General features: G+C 40.1%; 1 protein-coding gene across 22 annotated transcripts in view; it reads left to right on the forward strand.

Annotated features, from left to right (window-relative positions):
- Positions 1 to 12516, forward strand: part of Dlg2 (discs large MAGUK scaffold protein 2) — a 1953494-nt gene that overhangs the window by 1795055 nt on the left and 145923 nt on the right. For all 22 annotated transcript variants that reach the window (XM_031387347.1, XM_031387348.1, XM_031387349.1 and 19 more), the window contains one exon: positions 9832 to 9946. In XM_031387347.1, coding sequence (XP_031243207.1) covers positions 9832 to 9946 — 115 coding nt within the window. The remainder of the gene's footprint in view (positions 1 to 9831; positions 9947 to 12516) is intronic.

The raw sequence follows: 12516 nt of genomic DNA on the forward strand, positions 1-12516 counted from the left end.
TCTAACTGATTATTATTGTAGGACATAGAAAGGTGAAGCATGAGTAGTCAGCTCCAAGCACCATGGTTTTTCTGCAGAGGAACAGAGATAACCCCATGAAAGACTTGAAATTGGTGTATGCCAAAGAAAGACCAAGCAGTGGTCCTTAAGTCAGAAGGCACTGTAGAGAGAATCTCTTATGTGCTGCGTAGAAGCATTGCCTGTCAATAAAATGCCTACGCCATAAGATTTGCCTCTTCCCCACTGGCTTGTAATTTGGTTATCCTTTTTAAACTAGTCTAAATCTGCCATAAGGCTAATTGCCTCTCCTCAGTTTCATCTGCCTCCTCCAAGTTTGGTATTCCACCACTTGACTCTTTCCCAGAATCCTACTTCTCTCTACTGGATGTCCCACCTTCTATTTCTTACCTCAGCTAATAGGCTATTAGATTTTTTATTGACAAGTGATGCTTCCACACAGTACACAAGAGATTCCTTCTACAAGAAACAGCACCCAGTGTCTCCTAAAGCATCATGGGATATGAGCTCACCCCCAAGCTACATCCCCTTCTCCCTTGCTCTGAGCTTTTCACTCACCCTGCCAACAAAATCTTTAGAGAGAATCTCCATTGGCAAGATCTGGGCAAGATCTAGTGAGGGCTTAACCCTTTCCAAGGTCTTCTTTTTCCTCTCATATCTCCACAGTTAAAACAAAAATTCAAATCCCCAGTTTTGGGTAGGAATTTTCAATATTGAGGTGGAAATATTCTAGTAGGTGGGTCAGGAGTTTTAGAAAAGACTACAGTGATATGAGTTGTTCCATTTGTCATGTGTTTATATTTGTGTCTTTGTCTGACTCTCACAATCACTTCTTAACATAAGCAGAACATCAACACCATCTGCGTGTGATAGAGAAGGACTACAAAACTGTAGGCGAACTTTGCAGTGTCATCTTTCTGTCTTTTCCTTTATCAGGAACCTATTCAGGTCCTGGGACCACAGTATCAGGAATAGTATCACACTTTACCTCCAGACCACCTGATTCGGCAGGCGCTGCTTCCCTCTTTTCAAACAGAGAAGAAAACCAACTTTTCACTAGGTGGCAAAATCAACACTATGAATCAGTAATAAATTTAACATTCAAATTTAAGTCAATTTTTACCAAAGAGCCTTTTTTAACAACAAAAATCTATGTCAAATGGTATTTTCAATTACTAGGACAAATAGAGTTGGCAAATTCCAAGAAGTTTCTGTGCAAATTCTCTTCATTTTTCTGTCTTTCTTTTTTATTTTCGTTTGTTTGTTTGTTTGTTTGTTTTTGACATAGGGTTTCTTTGTGTAAACAGTCCTGGCTACCCTGGAACTCACTCTGTAGACCAGGTTGATCTCAAATTTAGGAATCTGCCTGCCTCTGCCTCCCGGGTGCTGGGATTAAAAGTGCATGCAACCATAACCCAGCACAAATTCTGTTTTCCAAGAAGGATAGTAATCTACCTCTCCAGCTCCATTCAGCAGAACTTGCACTTAGTCAAGGTGAAACCTGGTGGACCTTATGCTGAGAGTTAACATTGTATTGCATAAAGTAATTGGCTGCGTTTTCAGACTGTAGTTTGCCTAGCAAACTTACTTCCCACATTAAAGAATCCCTGAGTGTTTTTGCCTGAAAGCTTCCCTGAGAAAACCTATTCTAGTCACAATAAATGAAGCCAGTTCTGTTTGGAAATGGCGGGTGCTAGCAAGGCTGGGGTTATGAGACACAACCTTTGTTTAGTTTGTTATTGAAACTTGTTCTAAAAGGCTGGTCCATTCAGTAATAGGCAAGGTCAGGAATCCGTTTTCCTTTCCTGGAGTCTTCACTCAGCTCATCAGATTCAATAAACATGTCAGCATTTCACTAGTCATAACTGGGTTCTATGTTCTGTCCAGACTTAGGGGCAGAGACAGAGGGACTTCATTCTTGTTCTCATGGTGTCCATGACTGAATTGCTCAGTGCTAGAGACTTACAAGAGATATACATTCTCTGACTGCCTGAAATTTCCGATTTAAAATAGATACTGTCAAACTTGATTTGTAATCTCTTTATATCTGTGTCTCTCTCTCTTTCTGTCACTTCTATCTATATCTCTAACACACACACACACACACACACACACACACACGAGGGAGATGGGTGACACAATGGAAAATTCCATGTCTCTGGTTGGGAGCCTGAAGGATAAAGTAAGTTGAGGGTTGAAGTAGAGGCCAGAAAACTATGCAGAAAAGGCAACCTGGGAAGATCTCCACTCAAAGGCCTGCCAGTAGCCATAGGTCAGCTCTCTTGACAGCAGGAAGAAATTCAAGTGTATTGCTAAGAAGGACGCCACCAGAGAAAAGTAGTTCATCAACGCAGCATCCCTCCAGGCATCGGTACTTGTAAAGTGTCTTGCATACAAAGCTCTAACAGTATCTCTGCAGTCTAACATAATGTGGCCAGTCCCCTTGTGCCTAGCAGGCTTTGAAGTCCCAGGGCAACTAAAGAAATAGGTGGTGAAATGGAGGCTGTTGGATATGTTCTGAGCTCTAAGTAAATAAAATGAATTTTATGTCATATAAAAGGGTTTTGGCAATGCATTACTTCTTGAATGTGAAGTATAGCCAGTGTTCTCCCTTATATATAACTATTTGAGAGTGTGGTGTAGAGAGAGGGGCAGTGGGAAGGGTGGGGAGAGGAGAGAGGGAAAGAGAGGGGCAGTGGGAAGGGTGGGGAGAGGAGAGAGGGAAAGAGAGGGGCAGTGGGAGGGGGGAGAGGAGAGAGGGAGAGAGGGAAAGAGCACACAGTGATAAATGTCTTTTGAGATTTTTTCTAGTCTAAATCATTCATTATCATATATTGATTCCAAGACTCACGTTCATGTCTGTGCAAAAATATATTTCAGTTATGGTATCAGAATGAGCCTTTGTTCACTTGTTTAAAACTGCATGATCAATAGCTGGTGCCTTTAAAAAATCAATACTGCCTAGAACAGTGAAGATGAAGTACAGCGTGTCGGGTATGCAGAATGGCAGTGTGTAGGAGCAACAACGCTTTCCTCCTTCCCCAAATGAGGAAACAGTATCTCTAAACAGATGGGAGATTTTCCTACCCTCTCAGAGCCAGGACTCCAGAAACTCTGCCTCCAGGGGACAGCTTTGAAATTCTAGTTTCTCTCTGCACACTGTAAATAACCAGCAGCTTTTCATAGAGATTGTACTTGCCCCAGTTTGTCTGCAGCCGACTGCATGGGCTTATTCCAGGCAGAGGGGAGCTTATCCATCTAAAAGCTACCGTCTAAAAAGCTCTCCTTACTCTTTGCATAGAACAGAAGAGCTTAAATGGCAGGTGCTCTTTTGCAAGTCACAGGAAACTAAGAATTAGGAGCAGTTACTTTGGTACCCTAGCAGTTAACATTGAATGTGGCCTCTTATCAATGCTGAAGAAACATTGAGAAATTAATGAAAGGAAGATGCCCCAACAACAAAGGAAAGTACCTGTGCAGCAGTAATCTGAGATTCTGCTTAGAAGTGAGAGGCCTGTTAGTGCTACACCCTTCCTGAGCACCATCCCTGAGTCTTGATAACAGCGGCGGGCATGCCTAAGTAAATAATAGTGTGATCTCAGTAGACTGCACATCACTGACATTTATCCCCATCCCACTAGGTGAGGCATTAAAACGCAAATCCTTTAGCTTAGCTATCACCAAGAGATTCTCACAGGTCTGTCTGGGTGAACCCCTTAGGCACATCTCAGGGGGCCTCTTCAAAGTAGCTTCTGTGTAGTACTGGAATGGATAACTCAGCAGGAAAGTAGTTTCTGTGGCTTGGATGTATAGAGTCTACTATACAGCTCAGTGGCTTTATCTGCTCCTCTCTGAGCTGTGTCCATACTTAGAATAAACAAGAGAAAAATGCTACTGTCAACCTCAGTGCCACTAAAGATTGGGTATGCATTCGCCCCTGACCCACCACGGGAATAACATTTAAGCCGTTTCACATCAAATTTCATTTTGATTCTCTAAACCAGTGTGCAAAGTAAATCTCAAAACGTACAGGTGAATTGGCTAAGTCTTAGTAATCCCCAAGGTCTTCTTGTTAGTAAATGGCACGATTAATCCCCAAACCGGATCTCCTCTCCTCGAGTTCTACTCTGCTCTGTTTCTTCTAGTAGCTGACAGCTGTTAAGACTGCTACATGAAGTCAAGACTGTGAAGGAATGTGCTGCCCTGCCCCTCAGCTCGCTTGGGGGTGCTCATTCCTTATGCCAAGGTTCTTTGCTTCTCTCAGATTCAAAGCACACAGTCTTGAATCATCGATGCGAGCATCTGTGTACCATTAAACGCTGGTCGATTAAACAGAACACTCCTCTTTTGTATCCTGGGTTCTCTTGTTCAACCTTGACAAATTGCAAAGGAAATCAGAGCACAGCAGACCCCCCTCTCACTGAGTTGTGTGTGCTGCGCGGACCCTCTCACCTCTCTTTCTGAGTGTCTGTCAGTGCTGAGAGAATCCTGAGAGATGAAGATGCTAACATAGCAGAAAGCCGCCGCAATGCTGGAATTGGACAGCATCATTCTGCGCTCCAAGTAACTATGGATTTGTAGGAGGATCTTGTGGGTCATTTAACTTTTATGGGACCAAGCGTTCCACACTGTGCATACCTTTTGCTTATTCTTGTTCGGCCTGGTGGATGTACTTTACAATAGGGAAGCAGAGGCTAAATCAGAGGATTTTAGACATAGGCTTGTTTCCATGCTACTTGATAGAACCTATAATGTTTGTGAATACTGAACAAAAAGAGGTTATGTACATAAGAACAAGGAATGACAGTCATTACCAAAAACCAATCGTTCTGATCCATGAGCTCTCTGGAAATCTTCCCAATATATCTTAATATAGGCGCCATCATTGTTGCCATTTTGCTTATAAGAAAATTGAGGCAACAATGGATAATAACTTACCCAACGGTGTATAGCTGGTACATGGGTGGGCCAAGAAGTTGATAACCATCTATATATCCCAAATCTTAAGCATTTTGATATTATTAACCATCATGTCACAATTGAAAAAAAAAATCTAAACTGCCAAATGAGTGATTACAATTAGAAACAATTGGATTTATTAATTTCTTAAATGCCTAGTGGATTTTAACATGACATATACACTAAGCACATTTTCTATAGGACACACTTTTCTGTAAAAATAAGTTTAATAAAATTCTGTGCGTTACTTCCATTCGGTCAATACTGATTGATCTGACTGCAGCAGCAGTGCTCAGAGGGGCTCACTTTGAACCCTGAAACATCCCAGTCACTGTATCTGCTCTAGGAACAAACCTTCCCAGTGAGTACCATTGCTTGCTGCTGCCTCTGCTGATGGCTTTATCCACTTCATCTGGAACTTCATAGGCTGCTCATGTAATTTAATGTGTTTTAGTTGGCATACACAATAATGGATTTCATTATGACACTTCCTTCATGGTTATTACTGTGTCTTGTTTATGGCTTCTTCTTGCTCCACCCTCACCATCTGGTCTCCTTTCTCTCTCTGTATAGTTTCTCCTTTGCTTTCACATACCGTTGGCTTTAGATGTCTCAGAATATAGCGGGGATCAGGGAGGGGCTGAGACACAAAGGCACCTGGGCTTGTCATGCAGAGGGGACAAAGAGTTCACTGAAGTCAGTGTTTCCCCGATTCCCCTCTGAACACTTCACTTAGAAGTTAGTTTTCAGTGCCCTCTTGCTAGTTTCAAAGGCAGAAGGAGTATGAAGTGATTTATGGTTTCAGCCTTCACTGGATGCCCTTTGCAAGCAAGGCAGTGAAGGATAGAGTGTTGCTTTCTTACTGTGGAGCCCTACCTTGCCATTATCATACTTAACATCCTTGTAATCTCACATTCTGTAAGCGAATTCATTCAGGTTCTGACGTGCTCCAAGCTAGATGGTAGAAAGATTGGCAAGTTTTAAAAATCTCAGTTGACTGTTCAGAGGTTTAAAATCAAGAGTGTTATGAATTTGTCTAAAAAATACCCCAAAAAAGAGAGCAGAGGCAGGAGGGAGGGAAGAAGTTAAGGAAGAAATTGGGTTAATAAGAGTGGGTGTTTTAGTCGTTTGTATTTTAGCTTGGTGAGTGGATTTTCAGTACATTTTGATAAGACATCAAGATTGGCATCTCACAGTCTACATAGATGTTTATTTCTAAAGCCTTTCTAACTATAAGCTTGGCTTACCTCTGTGATTTTGAAAACATGCAACCTCCCCTACCTTCACCCCATTTGTATCCATGAACCTATTGTTTGTGTATTCGTTAAAGTATGTGAGCCTCTGTCTTCACTTTCCAAAGGTAAAAGATAAGTACCTTTGAATACAAGTTTTGTGATTGAGCTGAGTGTCAAAATGCTAAGGCAAGGATAAGATAGATGCTAGATAAAGCAAAGGCAGTATAAGTTATGAGTTACAGAGAACTTAAGCACTGTGCGTAAAGGAGGGTATCTAGTATAAGAATATGGCAGAAAGTATTCCAAGTATCTAATGAGCCATACAGCAATGCAAATGAGCTTTATTATTAAGGCAAGTATCCTGTCATAATACATGCTGTAGTAGTGTGATCCTAATGAGACCCTTTGAGAGAGTCTATTGATGTTCTTAATTGTGTGCAGGTTAAGTGTCACAACTGTTTTCAGTGAATGGCATGACTGAGTTGAAGAGAGCCTAGAGAACAATAAAAACAGCAAAGTGCTTTAGCAGTGGTGGTAAGTGAACAAAAAATGTCTGAACCTTGAGCACTTGCTTTTGGAAACAGACATAAATGTATGCCACCTTCCTTCTCTCTCAAATAATATTGAGAATTGGCAATTTCTTTATATCTATTTGATAACCAGGTTAATCTAATGATGTGGCTCATTCCTTACTCACTGATCAGTCATTTAGAAAAGGTGTTCTGCACCTCTTATTAACTCCCTCTGGACTGTCAGATTGCATAAATACCAATTCCTCCAATGAGATATGGGCTTGTCCTAAGAGGCTCAGCCTAGTGGAATAGGGTAACCACACAAATAATTGCAAGATGCTGTGAGAGAGCATCTAATGAGCACTGAGGTGATAGAGTCAGTGGTGTGATTGACACAGGTAGTGCTGTAATAGAGAAGGCGCTATGATAGAGGCAGTGCTGTGATTCATAGAGGCAACGGTGTGATTAGTGGAGGCAGTGCTGTGATTCATAGAGGCAACGGTGTGATTGGTGGAGGCAGTGCTGTGATAGAGGCAATAATATAGCTCACTGGAGAGACAGGGTGAAGCGCTGATTGTAGATGTTTTTCAACTTTCAATTCTTTCTGGTTGTGAGTCCTATGTCTTCACGAGGCTAAGTGACATCCAGGGCTCTTAAGCTTAAGAGAGTAGTCATATGACATGGATCGGAGGAAGCTGGACGGTCCCACTCTGTGTCCCCAAACAAATCAGTGGGTGTTTTTGTTGTTGTTGCTGTTGTTTCATTTTGTTTGTTTGTTTGTTTGTTTTTCTCTACAATGTGGAAACACATGCCTGTAGGTCTATACCCAGAAGGCAGAGATAGGAGAAAATCGAATTCAAGGCAGACTGTTCTATGTATCCACAGCAAGTCCCATGGCATCCTAAATTATATAACAAGATCTATTTTTAAAACATAAAAACAAAGTGCTCATGGGGACTATTTAACTGTTATATAATCTATTGACCAGTACCTTTAATTGTGATGCCATAGTAATTTAGTCTATAGTATGCACACATACACTAAGGTACTTATTTATTACATCATGAAGAGTAGCATAGGCCTAAAACCTAAAGACGTGGGGCTAGTTAGATAAACAAGTACAACTATAGAATGTGGTTAAGAAAAATCATGTTTATATATGTGGTAGAAAGTAGCTAGCCATTCACATTATACTATTAAAAAGGGAGAGGAAAAAAAAGGGGGAGAGAAAATTTTGCACAATCCATAGGTTGAATAAGTGCGTGTGTGTGTGTGTGTGTGTGTGTGATCATGTGCTCACACACATTCCCATAAGCATTCCCAGCATGCACATTGCTCTTCCGGTAAGCTTTGGGAAGAACCTTTTTGAGAAAGAAAGCTGAGGCCTTTCCATCTCTCTTGCGTGTTTCTGTAGTTGACGTTTTTATGATCTCTGTAGGCCTCATTTTATGACCTAGAAAAAAGATGGCCACAAAGCCCAGTGTGCACTGGGTGCAGTTTGGTCCACTATAAACATTAGTTGATCCTTCCAGAGAGCAAAAAAAAAAAAAAAAAAAAAAAAAAAAAAAACTGCAGCTAGCTCAGATGGGTTAAATATGCTGGCAGTATCATACCAGTGCTCTTAAGTTTTCCCTTGGAATGAAATGTAGTGTTTTAGAGTAAAGTCAATAGATTTTCTATGAACTATATGATTAAGTCTATATTTTGCTTATTTAACCATTTAAGGCTGAATTATTAACACAAAGTCTGTCAAATCTTGGTAATTCCAGAATGTACTTTGGCCCCAGAAATAACTAAACCAACAATTATGTGCCTTTTTAATCTTCAGAGTACAGATTTTTATGTTTTACATTCTGAACTTAGTATTCTGTTGGCTGTTGCTGAGGCTTTTAGGGACAGGCATCTCATAATTATCAATCCATGCAGCATGATCTGAAATTAAAATCAGCTTCATAGAACTTCTTAATTATACAGAATTTAAAACATAATGCTGGAAAGATAGCCCAGCACTTAAGATCACTTGCTGAATTTCTAGAAAACCCCAGTGTGCACTCATATATACTCACACATACACACATATACACATAAATAACAATAAAATAAATCCTTTATAAACAATAATTCAAAACACTCTCTAGGTAAATAACTTTTATTACATTAATTTAGTTATCTTTGCTTTCATGAAAAGTTGTAAATTGAATTGAAAACACTGTATGCACTCTCTGATAAGTGGTTATTAGCCCAGAAGTTTGGAATACAGGAAGAACAACCCACATTCCACAAGGAACTCAAGAAGAAGGAAGACCAAAAGGTGGACATTTCATTCCTTCTTAAAAGGGGGAACCAAATACTCACGGAAGGAGTTGCAGAAAATCAAATTATTTTTAAATGTGCTAGCGAACAATTTGAGCAGTGACACACTGTTAATGCCAGCACTGAGAGGCCGAGGCCAGCCTTGCCTACATAACAAGTTTTAGGTTAGCTAGGGTACATTACAGACCTCTTTCCATATATGTCTATCACTCTCTTTCTGTCTACCTCTCTATCTCATCTCTTTCTCTCTGACTTTCTCTGTGTCTCTCTGACTCTCTCTCTCTCTCTCTCTCTCTCTCTCTCTCTCTCTCTGTTTCTCTCTGTCTCTCTGTCTCTGTCTCTGTCTCTGTCTCTGTCTCTGTCTCTCTCTCTCTCTCTCTCTCTCTCTCTCTCTTCCCCCTCCCCCAACACACAAACATACTCAAGTAGAAATGCAACTGAGAAAATCTGATTGAAATTAATAGATTACGTCCATTACAATATCCCACTGATGATGATGTGCTATAGTTTTGACAAACAGGAAACAGAGTAAGGGTTGTATGGAATCTTAAATGTTTCACAAGTTGGGAATGTCGTGCGTCCTTTTCTTTACTCCCGTATTTCTGTGAATACGGGAGTAAAAAGCGTTAGTAAGCGTACCTACTGTTCTGAAGTTGAGTATCTTTCTGGTACTTGGTAAGGAACTAACAGTAACGTAGTCAGTAGCCTTGTCTTGATCAGTAGCCTTGTCTATACAGCACGTCTAACTCAAAAGACACAGAAACAAACTTATCATTTTTTTTCCTCATTCCCAGATTACGCTCGATTTGAGGCCAAAATCCATGACCTACGAGAGCAGATGATGAACCACAGCATGAGCTCCGGGTCCGGGTCCCTTCGAACCAATCAGAAACGCTCCCTGTATGTCAGGTAGGCATCAGAACATGCCTGACTAGGATATACTGGTCCTGAAATATTGTCTTAGCAGCACAAATGCTATGCCTATGTTCCAATTAGCCCATGTTTGTCAGCACACTTCTGCTCAGAGGCCTTGCATTTAACCATTTCCAAGTAATATTTGAAATGTTATTAAGCCACAACTCTTCCCTAATTTTATCTTTTCAATTTTTTTTCTCTTGAAAAAAATGAAGGGGGGGGGGTCTGTCTGTGTAGCTCAAGTTAACAAACTTTAGAATTTTCTTAGAAACACATATACTACCACATCCAATTTTTAAATTATTTCTTGATAATATTAAAAATATTAAAGTGTTACATCAGTTTCATTAGTGACTGAAGCTCCAGACATTTGCTTGCAGTCAGTCTTGGGAGAAACTTTTCCCTTTTACTTCCTGGCCTTCCAGGATGGGAGTGTGTTAGCCCTTGTGCATTTATTAGAAAGTAGCTGTTCTAAGAGCTGTATGTATTACTTGTTTTTCTGAACCTTCTGATAGAAATACTTTTCTTCAGTAAGAATCACAATACCAGTTTTTTCTCAGACCATAATAGTTTATTTCCTGACTTCCCAAAACTCATTAATTAGCCTGGTGTGGTAATTCACCCTTGTAGTCTCAGTACTTGCAAGATGGAGGCAAGGAGACCACCACAAGAGTAAGAACAACCTGGAGATTGCTCTTATAGTAAGTTCCTTGGCTACAGAGTAAGTGACGTGAAAAGGCCTGTCAGCATTTTCTCCACATGGAAACCTTGAGTGAGGTCTGTAGACACTCAAGTATAGCATGGTTTACTTCCTAGTACTAGCTCCTGTATTACATCTAAGACCCATCTATTCATGTGTGTGTTCCTGCATGTGGTGTATGTGTGTGCACATGTGTGAGCATACATGTACATGTGCTTCTACCATGTAAGTCCTTAGGATTGAACTATGACTTTCAAGCTAGGTTGTAAGCAATTTTATCTACTGAGCCATTTTGTCAACACAGGATTTTTAATAAGTAATACAAACACTAACAGCTTAGAATGAACATGACCCCTTATATGGTCAGAAGGAATGTATGTACCATTTGGAGGAAAGAGGTCCTCATTGTTTAGATGTCCACTAGCAGCTCTGGTCTAGGATCTGATTGACAGCTAACGCTGCATCTCCTCACCTATGATACATATACTAACTGATGCACATAAGCTGAACTTGTCTGAATTCCAAATGACTATAAAGTTAGCTTTAACTTTCCTGTGTATCAGTCATGGCAAGAAGAAAATGAAGGCCAAATTTAGAATGTGGTACGTTCTCAGGGGCCTTAATTTGCTGGATGCTCTCACCATCATAGAATGCCAGCTTATTCTGAAGAGTTTCTGTGCCCCCAGACTCTTGGACTTAAAAACAAATGATATATGATGATGATGATGACTCTTGGACTCAAAAACAAATGATATATGATGATGATGATGATGATGATGATGATGATGACAATGACGACGACAAACAGACAAATAGGCAAACAGATCAATCTAACAGATTGTTAATCTGCCATAGCTAGCCAACTCTATTCTAGATTATTTTGAACTATGTCATAGTCCATAGAAGGAAATGTGGAGAACTACCTTAGAAAATGTCTTAAAGTGACATCACAAATGAAATATAAGTTAGGCCAATTGTGTCTCTTTCTCTTCTCAGTACTTATGATATAATCAATGGTTTTCATGATGAAAATGATTTTGAAAAATCTTGAAATGTTTTACTTTGGGATAGCAATTAGTAAAAAAAAAAAAAAAAAAAAAAAAAAAAGTAGTTTAGCTAAGAGTATCCAGGCAAATCAGTCAATTGAATGAATGATTTTATAGACATAAACTACAAAGAAAAAAAAATCATCACTTTTGATGTCATTAAAAGTAGAGCGCATGAAAATATTGTTAATGCAGTTGAAAAAAATTTGTTGAAGTCATATAGGTTGAAAGTTTTTTAAGTTGTGGTCTTAAATTAAATAAAGGTCTATGTTACATAAAATCAAGACATATTTGAAAGTATTATTGATTAGAATCAAATATTCATGCTGAGAAGTGGTAAACAAAAGTATAATATGAAAGAAAATTGCAAAGTTAAACTGATAGATAATTTTAAAAGGAGCACATTCTTGCTTTCCGGTCCCACAACACTCAGAGGAAGCTCCACTCCCAGGTGCTCTAACATGCCCAGGATTAGAGGTGAGGAGGACACAACATCTGTCCCAACACAGGGAATAACTGGGACCAGCAGGACCCAGGCACACAGGAACTCCACCAGCAGAGTGGCTTGGGTTCCTTCCAGTCTCTGGGCTGGTGTCCTGAGCAGACCTTGAGCCCAGGAAGCTGCTGCACTCCCAGGTGCTCTAACAAGCCCAGGGTCACAGGATCTCAGAATCACAGGATCACAGAGACAGCCTGACTCTGAGGAGTTCTGATACAACCAGGATCACAGGTAGGACTGACTCCAGTCAGATTTAGCAAGGGCAGGTAGCACTAGAGATAAACAGATGGCAGGGGGCAAGCGTAAGAAAATAAACAAC

Source organism: Mastomys coucha, unplaced genomic scaffold (genome assembly GCF_008632895.1).
Source record: "Mastomys coucha isolate ucsf_1 unplaced genomic scaffold, UCSF_Mcou_1 pScaffold21, whole genome shotgun sequence".
NCBI classification, from domain to species: domain Eukaryota; kingdom Metazoa; phylum Chordata; class Mammalia; order Rodentia; family Muridae; genus Mastomys; species Mastomys coucha.